Genomic DNA, 14,510 nt, shown 5'->3' with positions numbered 1-14,510 from the left:
CCTCAAAGGGGGGAAAAGGATCTGGCCAGGCTCACAGAAAGAGCTTCAAAGTAGATCTGAAAGGGGAAGAGGATAAAGCCAGGCTTGCTGGAGACAAAGTTTGCTAGTGAGGTCCTTCCATCTGCTCCACCATGCACTGAGCACACTGGAGCACAGCTGCAATGTCCCATCCCACATCAGCCACCTCAGTGGGGGGCTGGGATGGAGAGGCAGATGGCAGCAAAGGCAGAAGGGTTGTTGATGGGCTGGAGACCACAGAAGTGCTGGAGAACACAAGAATTCACATGGAGTTAGGGCTTCTCCCCAAAGACAGGGGCTGGGATCAACAACCCAGCTGAAGGGCATCAACACCAGTGCATGGAGAGCTGCTGTGCAGCTGGATCTAACTGTCATCATGGAGGGCTGGTGGCCTGACAACTGCAGAGCTGCAAGGGGTGGTTCCAAACTCTTCAGAAGGGCCAGGATGGGATGGAGAGGTGGTGGGGCAGCCCTGCTCATCAGGGAGCTGTGACTGCCTAGAGCTTGAGGATCCAGCTGGTCACAAGTGGTGCTCCCTGGGGCTCAGTACTGCAGTCAGCTCTCTTCATCTTCACCCATGATCTGCATGAGGGGATTGAGGCTGGGTGGAAGTGTTGAGCTGCTGGAATGCAGAGAGGTTCTCCAGAGGCATCTGCCCAGGCTGCATCGATGGGTTGAGGTCTTTTACATCTCACTAACCTCCTGCAGAAGGTTCAAGAGGAGCCTGGCAGGTACTGAGAGCATGAGGAACAAGACTGGGGAAGGCTCAGGAGAAGAAGAGTCTGTGCTGCTTGCAGCTTGGCCTCCAAGGCAAAGGGGGAGGAGAAAGGCGCTGGTAAGCCATTGCCAGAAGTCTGATCAACAGAACATTAAATCCCTTCCCCATGTCAGGAATGAGGTGCAGAGGGCCTCCTCCAGGGACAGCCCACAAGCTGGAAGCACACTCAGCTCTCAGAGATGCTGCCTTCACCTCACAGCTCAGCTGTGAGCCCCCTCATAAAGAAACCAGCATGAGGAAGAGCCAGCTGTTTGAGCCAGAGAGCCCCGAGCCATCCACAGCTTCTGGGTTTAATAGGAGACACAGCTTAAAAAACAACCAACCAACCAAAACCTTCTCCCCCCACCCCTTTTTGGTGGTTCCAGAAAGCAGAAATGCTCCTCTTGCTGTGGCTTCAGGGCTCGTCCATGGCTGGTGCCAGCAGCAGGGAGGTGGTGGAGGGCGAGAGACCTGGGCACACAAACCACACACGACGCCGGCAAGACAGAGTCCTCACGTGGTGCCTCAAGACATCAGACATGGACTTGTCTGACCAAGAGGCTAAAAAAGGAACAAAAATCTATTGAGCAGCACCTGTCCCTTCACATGGAAGCCAGCAGAGCAGCAGCAGGACTTGAGGTTTCTTCCAGTGCTGCTCTGAACTTGGTTTCACTTCCACATCGTCCCACCCGAGGCCGCGATGCGTGCAAGGCAGTCAGCAGCAGCAGAGGTAAGAGGTGGCCCAGGGCTTCCTGGTGTACAGATCAGGTTGTTTTCAGAGCCAAGTCAAAGCTCAGGTCATTTTCAACCCATCAAAGCCACAGAACTTCCATCTTTTCTCCAGGCTGGCCCCAACCCCGCTCAGCTCCTGCCTGAAGGTGTTCTGGAGCCGAGTCATGAGAACTTCCACCTCCGCGGTGCAGATCTGCGGCAACAGAAGGCAAAGGTCACTCAGAGTGGATCACAGCCTGGGGGGGGTTGAAGGACACACACTACCAGGACCCAAAGTCAACCACAGAGGTGGGCAGACCTCATGGTGGGACTTGAGGGGATCTCTGAAGATCATCCAGCCCAACCCCCTGGCTCCAGCAGGGGCACCCACAGCAGCTTGCCCAGGATCACAATGGCCAGCTGGAGTTGGAAGCTCTGCGAGAGGGAGACTCCACAGCCTCTCTGGGCAGCCTGCTGCAGGGCCCCAGCACCCTCACACCAAAGAATCCTTTCCTCCTGTTCAGTTTGTGCCCATTGCCCCTTGTCCTGTCCCTGGGCCCCACCATCCTCTTGCCCCCACAGGTCCTTCATCTCTTGCTGAGCATTGCTCAGATCCCCTCTGGGGCTGCTCTTCTCCAGGCTCCCCAGCCCCATGGCTCTCAGCCTTTCCTCCTCACAGAGATGCTCCAGGCCCCTCAGCATCTTTGTAGCTTCCAGTAGTTCCCTGTCTCTCTTGAACTGGGGAGCCCAGATCTGGACCCAGGATTGCAGCTGTGGCCTCGCTGTGGCAGAGCAGAGGGGAAGAACCACCTCCCTTGACCTGCTGGCCACTCTCTTCATGCACCCCAGGAGACTGTTGGCCTCTTGGCCACAAGGGCACATTGCTGGCTCAGCACCCCCAGCTCCTTCCCAACAGGTCACCTGTCCTGCTGCAGGAGGTTATTCCTCCCCTGGGTGAAGGACCCTACACTTGCCCTTGTTGACTTGACCCCTGCACTGCATGCAGACCCTGTCAGCAGGTTCTGTGTCTCACCACTTGTCCTCTGCCAGCAGAAAGCCCTTGCACAGCAGCCTCCTAAAAGTGGCCTCATTGGTAGCATCCAGAGACAGAAAAGGCTCAGAGAAGGACTTCAAGCTCAGGACAAGAGCCAAGTTCTGCTCAGAGCCACCAAAACAAGGCCTGCTGAGTTTAGTTTAGAGAGAGCACAAACAAACAGTGGCATGGCAGATGTTCTACCACAACAGACAGCATCCAAGAGGCAGTTGTTTGCCTTTTGAGGTCATGAGGGTAAGAGAAACAAGAGCAGCAAACTTCTCCAGGATGAACAAACCCACGTGTTGGATGGAGCTGGTGGAGAGGGAGGCCAAAGGGCTTTCCTGGATTATGAGCAGGGTTACACAGGAACATCTGCAGGAAGGACACCACCTTTGGCTCTCTGCTTCTGCTAACATGAAGCTGTGCAAGGGCTAAGCCTGAAGCTGGGGGCTTTGGAGCAACCTGACCTGCTGAGAGAGGTCCCTGCCATGGTCTGGATTAACTTTCAAAGGTCCCTCCCAACCCAAACCATTTTGTGGGTCTAAGCAGGTTCACCCCTTCCATGGGCCTCTTCCAGCAAAGTATTCCAGGTCAGAATCCCAGCATGGTGAGGGTTGGGAGGGACCTCTGGAGATCACCCAGTCCAAGCCCCCTGCTCAAGCAGGGGCAGCCACAGCAGCTTGCCCAGGCTCACAGTGGCCAGGAGGGTTTGGAAGCTCTCCAGAGAAGGAGACTCCACAACCTCTTTGTTGTGTTGCCTGCTCCAGGCTTAGGCACCCTGACACCACAGAATTTTCTCCTCATCTTCAGAGGGAACCTCCTGGGTTCCAGTTTGTGCCCACTGCCCCTGGTCCTGTCGCTGGGCACCACTGAGAGGAGCCTGGCCCCATCCTCTTGCCCCCCCAGCGCTGATCATTGAGAGGTGGTTAACACATCCCAGTTCGTACTGCCCAGCCCCCAGCGCTCCCAGGGAGGGAGGGAAGCTCTCTCCCAGCCACCCAGCTGGCTCAGGAGGTGCTGGGACACCTACTTTGCTGTCGAGGCGCTGCAGGTAGGAGCAGATGTACTCGATGCTGGCTCCGAAGGGGTGCACGTGAAGGAACGTCGAGATGATCCCTGGGGAGAGGAACACCACCAGTGTCACTCTCCTGAGGCAACAGCCAGGGGGGACACCAGCTCTGCACCACTCTTGGCACAGCCCAGAGGGATCTCCAGGGGCTTTTTGGGTCTAACCACAGCAAGGTTTGGCTCACAGGCTGTAAGGAAAGAGGTAGGCAACTCCCCACGCTCCCCACTGCCTACTGATGAACCCATGGAGATCATGGTCCAGGTGAGGATGCCAGGGCCAAGGAGAGGCGAAGCAAAGCCCTCCTGTTCTGCCACCAGAGGCTGAGGAGCAGGGAAAGGCAGAAGGCAAAGGAGGAGAGCAGCAGTGGCACCGTGTCCCACCCCAAGAGTTCTGCAGCACTGACCTGGAGCAAGCCGAGCGTGCAGCCTGCCCCCAGGAGCCTCCAGCTCAAGGCCAGGACTGCCCATCACAGACTGACCAACACCTGCAGGGAAAGGCCTTTGGTTTCCCCCCAGGGTCCCTTCCCAGCCTGTGCTCTGGCACAAACAGATCCACACAGGTGACCAGAAGTGATTTAGTGCTCCCCCAAGCAGACACAGGAGGTGGCCCAGGAGAACCTGGCTGAGTGACAAAGCACTGAGGAAAATGCCTTGTCCCTGCAAGACACTTCTGCTCCTCCTGGCACTGCTCCAGAAAATCCCCAACCTGGGGCTGAAAAGCCACATTTGGCTCTTTCCCAGTACTCCTAGGAGCAGGAGAGGGGAGAGGAAAGAAAAGAGGAGCAGATGCACCCATGCAGCGAATCAGAGGTCACCAGAACCTTCAGGAGCACCACATGAAGATGCTGGCAGCATCTCTTCTCCCACTGAACTTGGCCTTCTCTCCCTGCCACCTTTCCCCACCCTCCCTTCCTCTCTGCCTACAGCTTCTAAAGCTTTAGATAAGCTTCTGAAGGTTCTCTCCTCGGGGTCCTGGCACACCACGCCTGACACAATGGTCTGAGGGTCCTCAGATGCCATCCACACCACGAGGTGCTGCAGTGCTTAAACTTGGGATCCTGTGAGGCTGGTTAGGGTGCACCTGGCTCAAGACTAACCCTCCTCTGTAACCCATCCCCTTCAGTGATGCCTCCCAGCATCCTGCACCCCAGCATGTGCTGAGCTGAAGCCACCACACACAAGTCCCCTTCACACCTGGAGGTCTTCCCACAGCACAAAGATCTCCACGTGCACAAGGTGAGAGCCCCAACCCCACCAAAAGCTGAAGGCTTTCCTGGCTTCCACCTCCACTAGCACAACCAAAGGAACAGGAGGTGGCCAGTAGGAGCTGTGAGGCCACCCTATAGCAAGTGCCACTCCAGCACTGCCACCCAGCCCACCAGCAGAACTCACCAACTAAGAGGACTTCTCGTTCAGACTTCACAAGGCCATTGCTCGAGGTCTTCTCAGCTGCACACTCCTCCTGGCTGCAGGCACACACTCTGGAGGTGCTGCTCTCCTACAAGAAACCCACAGACCCAGTTCCAGATGCTAGCAGCAGAGCAGGCATCAAGCAGCAGCTCAGGCAGGCTCAGTGCCTCTCCTTGTTCTCCTTTCTCCAGGTCTCCACTGCTCATCCTGACAACTGCTCCCAGCACAACTGGGCTCAGGCTGCTGGGGCCCAGTTATTCAGTCAGATAAAAGCCCAGGGGGATCAGCAGGAGCACAGAATTGTTTGGGTTGCAAAGGACCTTTAAGATCAGGTCCAGCCATCAACCATGGCTATTAAAACCATGCCCCCAAGTGCCATGTCCACAGGTTCCCTGAGCACTTCCAGGGACAGTGACTCCACCACCTCCCTGGGCAGCCTGCTCCAATGTCTGGCCACTCTCACAGGAAAGAAACCTTCCTCATCTCCAAATAAACCTCTCCTGGCACAAGTTCAGGCCATTTCCTCTCCTATCACCTGATACCAGGGAGAGGAGACCAACCCCCACCCCAATGCAACCTCCTTTCAGGGAGCTATAGAGAGCAATGAGGTCTCCCCTCAGCCTCCTCTTCTCCAACTCCAATTCCCTCAGCTGCTCCTCACCTGTTCCTAACCTCCAGCCTAAGCCTCCCCTGACACAGCTTGAGACTGTCCCGCACCACATCCTGGTCTCCAAACTGGTGACACATGGGTTTGATTGGTGGACCACTAGATGGATAAGGAACTGGCTTGATGGCCGCACCCAAAGAGTGGCTGTCAATGGCTCCATGTCCCAGTGGAGGCCAGTGACAAGTGGAGTCCCTCAGGGATCAGTCCTGGGACCTGTCTTATTCAACATCTTTGTGGGGGACATGGACAGTGGCATTGAGTGCACCCTCAGCAAGTTTGCTGATGACACCAAGCTGTGTGGTGCAGCAGACACGCTGGAGGGAAGGGAGGCCATCCAGAGGGACCTTGACAGGCTGGAGAGGTGGGCACAGGCCAACCTCATGAAGTTCAATAAGAGCAAGTGCAGGGTCCTGCAGCTGGGTCGAGGCAATCCCAGGCACAAATACAGGCTGGGCAGTGACTGGCTGGAAAGTAGCCCTGAGGAGAGAGACTTGGGGGTGCTGGTGGACAAAAAGCTCAACATGAGCTCTCAATGTGCACTTGCAGCCCGCAAAGCCAATCAGATCCTGGGCTGCATCAGGAGAAGTGTGGCCAGCAGGTCGAGGGAGGTGATCCTCCCCCTCTACTCAGCCCTGGTGAGACCTCACCTGGAGTACTGTGTCCAGTTCTGGAGCCCCTATTACAAGAGGGATGTGGAGGTGCTGGAACGTGTCCAGAGAAGGGCCACAAGGATGATCAGAGGGCTGGAGCACCTCTCCTATGAGGACAGACTGAAGGAGTTGGGGCTGTTCAGTCTGGAGAAGAGAAGGCTCCGAGGTGACCTAATTGTGGCCTTCCAGTATCTGAAGGGGGCCTACAGGAAGGCAGGGGAAGGACTTCTCAGGATCTCAGGTAGTGATAGGACTAGGGGGAATGGAATGAAGCTGGAGGTGGGGAGATTCAGGCTGGATGTGAGGAGGAAGTTCTTCACCATGAGAGTGGTGAAACCCTGGAATGGGTTGTCCAGGGAGGTGGTCGAGGCCCCGTCCCTGGGGGTGTTTAAGAGCAGGCTGGATGAGGCTCTGTCCAGCCTGATCTAGTGTGGGGTGTCCCTGCCCATGGCAGGGGGGTTGGAACTAGATGATCCTTGTGGTCCCTTCCAACCCTGAATGAAACTATGAAACTATGAAACTATGAAACTGTGTCCTCTTGTTCTGGTGCTGGTTGCCTGGAGAAGAGACCAACCCCCTCCTGGCTACAACCTCCCTTCAGGTAGTTGTAGACAGCAAGAAGGTCTCCCCTGAGCCTCCTCTTCTCCAGGCTAAGCAACCCCAGCTCCCTCAGCCTCTCCTCACAGGGCTGTGCTCCAGACCCTTCCCCAGCTTTGTTGCCCTTCTCTGGACCTGCCCCAGCCCCTCCATGTCCTTGTTGGAGTGAGGGGCCCAAAACTGAATCCAGTAGCCAAAGCAGAGCCTCACAAGTGCACAGCACAGGCAGACCATCACTCCCCAGTAGGGAAGCAGGAGTACCTGCTGCTGGCCACACCACTGCTGACCCAAGCCAGGATGCTGGCAAGCAGCACCCCCAGGTCCTTTTGCACTGGGCAGTTTCCAGCCACTCTGCTCAAGCCTGCAGCCTTCATGGGGTTGTTGTGATCCAAGTCCAGGACCCAGCACTTGGCCTTGCTGAACCTCACCCCACTGACCTCAGCCTGGCCACATCCCCCTGCAGAGCCATCCTACCCCTGAGCAGATCCACACTGCAGACTTACTGAGGGTGCAGTCAAGGATGCCCCAGCACTTCCTTCATCACCCTGCTCACTGGGACCTCTGCTCTGAAGGGCCTTGGTTTGAGTGCTAAAAGCTAAGGAGTGCAAAGCAAGCCCTTCAGAGCCCAGTTCAGCTGCTGGGGTTTGTGTTGCAGCTGCCAGCACAGAGATAACACTTAACCAGTGCCCTGTGGCTGCAGAGCACCTTAGGACCAGGCTGTCCTCAACCCCAGCTTGTGGTGCTCAATTAAAGCAGCATTTTGCATACCTGCTTATCCCCCAAATCAACACAGGGCTGCCAGGGATGCAAAGAGGAGTTGATGGGTGGACTAGAAGCTGAGCTTCCTTTTCTTCCTGTGGAATTCCAGTGGTCCCAGAGCTACAGCCAACTATAATTGGAAACAGCCTCCAGTGACAGGGACTGGAGCTGGGCCAGTGACAAAGATAGGATTAAGTAGTCCCCAGGGTCTGCTCAGCTTCTGCACCAGTGCAGTGCTCAGCTATGCAGGGGGCCAAGCTGGGGCAGTGCTGGCCTAAACATGCTGCAAGCTGCTTCTGCAGGAGAATCCCAGCCTGGTGAGGGTTGGAAGGCACCTCTGGACATCAGCCAGTCCCACCTCACTGATAGAGCAGGGGCAGCCACAGCAGCTTGCCCAGGACCACAATGGTCAGCTGGGTTTGGAAGCTCTCCAGAGAAGGAGACTCCACAACCTCTCTGGGCAGCCTGCTCCAGGGCTCCAGCAGCCTTAAAGTACAGAAGTTTCTCCTCTTCTTATGTTCTAGTTTGTGCCCTTTACCCCTTGTCCTGTCACTGGGCAGCACTGGCAAAAGCCTGGTCCCATCCTCCTGACAGCCACCCCTGGAGCATTGATCAGCACTGATGAGGTTCCCCCCTCAGTCTGTTCTGTCTAAAAACACCAAATTCTCCCAAGCCTTTCCTCCTCAAGGAGTTGCCCCAGGACCCTCAGCACCTTCCCATTCTCCAGTGGACTTTCTCCAGCAGTTCCCTGCATCTCTGGGGAGCCCAGAGTTGGACCCAGCACTCCAGATGAGGCCTCCCCAGAGCAGAATAGAAGAGGAGAAGCACCTCCTTCAACCTGCTGGCCACACTCTTGTTGATGCACCCCAGGAGGCCCTTGGCTTTCTAGGCCATGAGGGCACATTGCTGGCTCATGCCCACCCTGCTGGCCACCAGGACCCCCAGAGCTGCTCCCTGGGGAAGCAAAGCAAAGCTCTGGGCTGTGGAAATGGAGCTGGGGCAGTGGGAACACACTGCCTGCCTTCTCCTGGAGATGCAACAGGTGTTTCTGAAGACCTGCTCAAACAGCACTGCAGTGTCTTGGACACCACAGTGGTGCAAAGGTCTCCTGCTCTGCTTCTGCCAGCCAGCAGCTGCTGGGGATGATTTGAGGTTGTACAGGGACAGTCTGTCCCACCCTGGTCAGCTCACAACCAACCCTCATTTCACAGGGAGGTGCCACCACTTCCCCCCTCAGTGACACCTTCTGACTAAAGCAGCAGCAGAAACTCTTCACTTACATTCCCTTGGCCATCAGCTGCATCTCTCTCCTTGTCCTCTTCATCTGCCATGCTTTGCTGTAGGGAGGTGAGGAAAAGGGCAGGTTACTGATGACAGTCTGGCATCTCTGCTCTTCACCAGCAGGCACCAAAGCTCCTGCAGAAGATCACTGCCCTACAAAGTCATTCTTCATCACCAGAAAGACACAAAGAGATGGGGCAAGGCAAGACCCAGGGTTTGGCTCTGTGACCCTCAGCAAGAAGCTCTGCATCAATGTCATAGAATGATCAAGGCTAGAAAAGACCTTTAAGATCATCAAGTCCAACCCTAACAAAGGTCCACTGCCTGCCCTGTGTAATGGTGGCTGTGCTACAGGACCAAACAAGGTCAGATTCATGCATGGATGCACCATGAAAGGACAGAGGGGACTGCTGAGGACATTGTAACAAACCCTTTCCATTGGAGGGCTTCATGGAGGCCAGACCAAAACATGGCCCTAAAACCCACACCCACTCATCAAGACTTGATAACTGAGACTCTTCTGTCTTATCTTTGAAAGCTCAGGTTGCAGGAAGCCACATCCCAGGTGCAGTGTCACTGTGCACTCTCAAATGAAAGCTGATCTTTTCTTTCTACAGGAGCAAGTGGCCTCACTGGGACACCAAGCCACCAGCCACTCCATCACTGACATCTTCCCAAGTGGCAAGCAGCCCCTTCTAGCTTCCCCAAGCCAGGGTCAGGCACCTCCTCTACTCTGTCCTCTACCCCTGTGAGAGCACAGAACCCCAGGACTGCATCTGGTGCTGAGAACAAAGTGGCACACACCTGCTCCTTCAGGCTCTCCAGCAATGATTCCATTTTCAGTTTGTCTTCTTTCACCTTTTCCAGCTCAGCTTCTCTCTTTTTGTACTCCTCTTGCACTTTGAGAAGATGCTGGAAGAGAAAAGAGAAACCCAGTTCCTAACCTGCCTTTCATCTCCTCCTACAGACCAGAGAAGGGCTAAAGGCTTTTCCATGAAGACAGAGAGATGATATTCACAGACAGCATGGTAGGGCTTGGAAGGGACCCCTGGAGGTCAGAGTCCAACCCCACTGCCAAGGCAAGTTCACCCAGAGAAGGTCACACAAGAATGCACCCAGGTGGATTTGGAATGTCTCCAGAGAAGGAGACTCCACCACCTCTCAGGGCAGCCTTCTCCAATGCTCCATCACCCTTAAACTGAAGAAGTTCCTCCTCAGAGCAATTCAAACTCAACAAGGAGGACACAAGCAGAAACACCTCTGCCTAGGAGCTGGCTAAAGCAGCCTGGCTGTGCTACCAAGGGGCTGGAATGCCATCAGCCAGGTGGCAGCTACAAGCAAAGTCTAAGCCCACCTTCTGCATGCCCTGCAGAGCCTGCTGGAGGAACTTCATCCTCTGCTCCTTGGTTGTGTCCTCATCCCTGCTGGCTTTGCCCTGCTCCTGCTTGAGCAGCTCCACCTCGTTGCGGTAGGCGTCCAGCTGCCAGCGCAGGCTGTCGTTCTCCTCCTTCAGGGCTTCCACTTGTGACACCAGTGCTGGAGGACAAGGCAGGAAGGGCTCAGAAGTCAAAGAACCAGGTGCAAGAAATCCCTGTGGGGCTCTTCCCCAGTGCCCCCATTGCTCCAAGTGCCCAGTTAAAGGCAGAATAGCAACAGGAGCTTTGTCCCAAGCACCGATTACTCTGCAGCAGCTCTCTGAGCAGGGTGGAAGAAAGACTTCCCAGCATGGTGGGGTTGGAAGGGACCTCTGGACATCAGCCAGTCCAAACCTCCTGCCAAAGCAGGGGCAGCCACAGCAGCTTGCCCAGGATCACAATGGCCACCTGGGTTTGGAAGCTCTCCAGAGAAGGAGACTCCACAACCTCTCTGGGCAGCCTGCTCCAGGGCTCCAGCACCCTCACACCAAACAAGTTTCTCATCATCCTCTGGTGGAACCTCCTGGGGTCCACTTTGTGTCCATTACCCTTTGTCCTATCATGAAGTACCACTGAGAAGAGCCTGGCCCTGTTCTCTTGCCCCCCACAGGTCCTTTAGCGCTTGCTGGGCATTGCTCAGATCCCCTCTGGGGCTGCTCTTCCCCAGGCTCCCCACCTTTGCTCCTCACAGAGCTGCTCCAGGCCCCTCAGCATGTCTGTAGCCTCCACTGGACTCTCTCCAGCAGTTCCCTATTGGGAACTGGGGAGCCCAGAACTGGACCCAGGACTCCATCTTTGGCCTCACTGTGGTAGAGTAGAGGTGCAGAAGAACCTCCCTCGACCTGCTGGCCACACTCTTCTTGAACCACACAGGAAACAAAAGAACAAGTCCTGCTTCTGGGCTGTCAGAAGTGATTCTACCTGACTCTTCTGTTTCCTTCATCTCTGGTGGGTCCTCTATTTCTTCATCAGACATTTCCATCTCCTCCTCCCTCCGGATGCCCATCAGCTCGTCGTTGTGGATGTTTCGGATCTCCTAAGGTTCAGAAAGCAGAGGGGAATGGGGGTCAGACACAGGTGCTGAGCAGCAAGTGATGGGGTCAAAATGCTCAAGCCTACACCTGCCAAGCATAGCTCCATGATGCAAGGAAGGAGAATGACAGAAAAAGCTTGGCACAGACTGTTAGGTCAAGGACGGCATCCAGCATGAGTCAGCCTCTCACTGCTGCTGGTATCCCTGCCTCAGCTTGACTCAGCTTTGGCCAGGAGTCCAGCACTTCACCCTACAGCTACTGGCAGCCCCCCTCAGCCCTCTACATGGTGGTATCCCTTCAGCAAGAACACCTCCCAGGTGCCCCTCAGGGCTGAGGTACCCTTTACCTGGCATCTGAGAGCTGCAGTGAGGTCAGTGACACACCTCTGGGACCAATCAACTGTTGCTTAATCCCCACCTGAGTGCCATTTAATCATCACTCAAACATCCATTATCCTGGAGTGGTTTGGGTTGGGAGAGACCTTAAAGACCATCCAACCCCCTGCCATGGGCAGAGACACCTTCCACTAGGCCAGGCTGCTCAAGGCCCCATCCAACCTGGCTTTGAATTCTTCCAAGCCTGGAGTCTCCACAGCTTTTCTGGGCAACCCCTTCCAGTGTCTCCTCACCCTCATGGGGGAGAGTTTCCTCCTTAGATCTCATCCAAACCTTCATTACAACTTTTTTATCTGACCCCATAAGGATGACTTCTCCTAACAACTGACCTGGGGCAGCCTGGCTGCCAGCTGGCATCCCCTTGGCATCCCCTTCTCCTGCCACCCAACTCTGCTCACCAGCACCCCAAGCACTGTCCACCAAGAGCAGCCAAAGGGGAAAATGACCACATGTGCAGTGTGGATGGAGGAACACCCCTGGGGACAGCAATGGGGCCAGTGCAAGAGCATGGCAGACCTGTGATGGGCACCTCCAAAGCAACTGCTGCCTGCCCCAGAGGCCACTCCCAGAAGGGCAGGTGGGTTGAAGGTCTGAGGAACATCTCCCCAGTCTTTAACTGGCTCTGCTCAACAGCTGATAGCCCAAAGAGGCCTCAAAGTTGAGAAGGTTGAGCAGAGCACAGCACCCCAGCAGGGCCAGGCTATGCCATGGGTCACCAGGGCCCTGACTGCAGCCAACAGTGGAGGAGCAAGCATCAGAGAAGCCAAACACTTGAGCATGGCAAGGGCCTGTGCTGCCTGGTAGCTACCATAGCATGGTGGCTCAGCAGGTGAAGCCTCTGTGGCTGCCTAATGAGCTGCCTGCAGCCTGGAAGAAGCTCCCTTTGATACAACCAAACCCTGTCCTAGCCTCATGACTGCCCAGCCATGGGGACATTGCCCAAGCTGCTCCAGGGCCCTTGCTGATCTGATCCACAGGACTACAATCTGCTAGAAGCTGGACCAAGGTGCATCTTGAGGGCCCACCTGCCTGTAAGAGAAGGCCCTAAGCTGAAGACCAGCAGGCTGAGCCCAGCTGCAAGCACTCCTGGAAGAGGCCACACCAGAGGTCTCACCACCTCTTCTCACTGGGAGAACTTACCTTGGCACCAAAGAGAGCTCCAAATGGAGGGTGTGCTCCCACCCCAGTCATCATAAGCCCCCTCAGTAAGCAGAAACAGGAGCTCTAAGGCTGAAGCAGAGGCACATTCTGAACCAGAGTGTCCTCCTGGCTTCTTGGGTAGGAGATGAAGCCTTAGCTCTAACATTGGTGGGTCCCACTGCTTTGGACAAGTCTTCAGTGGCAGTGTTAAAAATGGATTCAAGCTCCATCCTCCTTCAAAAGCTTGAGCAGGGAAAACTCATCTTGAGCACTGACCCTTCTAGGGAAGGGACACAGAAGTGAGACCCCAGGGAAGATGAGCTCTGGCTGGCAGATCCACCGTGGGGCTCTCCCACTGCTCTTGGTAGCCCCTCCACATTCTCAGGAGCAAGAGCTATCTCCTCCCTTCTTCCTCAGGCCAGACAAACATCAGGATGGGCTCCACTGCCAGATGCAGCTGAGCAGTGTCACATCCCTACCATGGAGGAGACTTGTTTCATCCCAGCCTACAGGGCAAACATCTCCCCAGAGCCCCACAAGCCCAAGAGAGAGTCCTGCTTTACCTCAGCTTTGGTTTTGATGTTATAGAATGATTTGGGTTGGAAGAGACCTTCAAGATCATCTGCTCCCAACCCCCCTGCCATGGGCAGGGACATCTTCCAGCCTGCTCAAAGCCCCATCCAACCTGGCTTTGAATACATCCAGGCTTGAAGCCTCCACAACTTCTCTGGTTCCAGTGCCTCACCACCCTCATGGGGAAGAGTTTCCTCCTCATGTCTCATCCAAATCAGTTGCCCCAGGCCCCATCCAACCTCCTCTCAGAGCTTGCTGTGGAGGTTTAACCTCCCTAGAGGTCCTTCCTGCTTTAAGATGAAACCCAGCAGGAAACTGATCCAGGCTGGATGTTACTGGGCACAACTTCCACCAGCAGCCAGGTCTGAAAAAAGTACTGCTGCCAGCAACACACCCACCAGCTCAGGTGAGGCCTGGAGCAACCTGAGCTAGTGGAAGCTGTCCCTACCCACAGCAAGGGGACTGGAACTTGAAGGTGCCTTCCAAGCCAAGCCGGTGCAGGGCTCCCCGAACCTCGGCGTTACCTGGGAGAGGAGAGCCGACGGAGCGACCCCCAGCTGAGGCTGGGAAGGGAGGAGTCACCCACCAGGCAAGCTTAACATCAACATCCTGACAAGAAAGAGACCATGCTGGAGGAGGGTCTAGCACAAGAAAAAGAGAGTTACCAACCTCTGCTTGCTTGCACCACACGCTGATGTTCTTACGCTGAGCTTTGGTGAAATGGTCCCAAGCCTTTTGTTTGGAGGCAGAATGGTACACGGCCACGATCTGCTCGACTGGAGGATCAAGCCAGCAGGCAAACCAGGCCACAAAAGCATCCAGAGAGGGCGAACAAGGAGCAGCAAAGGAGTAAAAAAGTGCAATCAGGCAGGTGGTTTGGCTGAGCTTTTCTCCTAACACTGCTCTGAAGCTACGCTCAGGGAAAGGGGCCGGCTCGCCCGGAAAGGAAAGAGGGAGGCTTCACCAGGCCAGCACACAGCAGCCAGCAACGAGGACACA

The 14,510-nt window shown here is 55.6% G+C and overlaps 1 protein-coding gene across 2 annotated transcripts in view; it reads right to left on the bottom strand.

Moving 5' to 3' along the window:
• Nucleotides 1-1,072: 1,072 nt before the first annotated feature.
• The window catches only part of ENOX2 (ecto-NOX disulfide-thiol exchanger 2), a 36,321-nt gene continuing 22,883 nt past the window's right edge, over nt 1,073-14,510 (bottom strand). For both annotated transcript variants that reach the window (XM_068151890.1, XM_068151889.1), the window contains 8 exons: nt 14,181-14,287; nt 11,291-11,405; nt 10,309-10,490; nt 9,759-9,866; nt 8,954-9,010; nt 4,983-5,088; nt 3,553-3,638; nt 1,073-1,700 (listed from right to left, as the gene is read on the bottom strand). In XM_068151890.1, coding sequence (XP_068007991.1) covers nt 1,569-1,700; nt 3,553-3,638; nt 4,983-5,088; nt 8,954-9,010; nt 9,759-9,866; nt 10,309-10,490; nt 11,291-11,405; nt 14,181-14,287 — 893 coding nt within the window. In that variant the 3' untranslated portion in view covers nt 1,073-1,568. The remainder of the gene's footprint in view (nt 1,701-3,552; nt 3,639-4,982; nt 5,089-8,953; nt 9,011-9,758; nt 9,867-10,308; nt 10,491-11,290; nt 11,406-14,180; nt 14,288-14,510) is intronic.

This window comes from Melanerpes formicivorus, unplaced genomic scaffold (assembly GCF_026170545.1).
Source record: "Melanerpes formicivorus ecotype bairdi unplaced genomic scaffold, bMelFor1.0.p_v2 SCAF_22, whole genome shotgun sequence".
Classification (NCBI taxonomy): Eukaryota; Metazoa; Chordata; class Aves; order Piciformes; family Picidae; genus Melanerpes; species Melanerpes formicivorus.
This window is presented reverse-complemented; position numbering and strand designations above follow the sequence as displayed.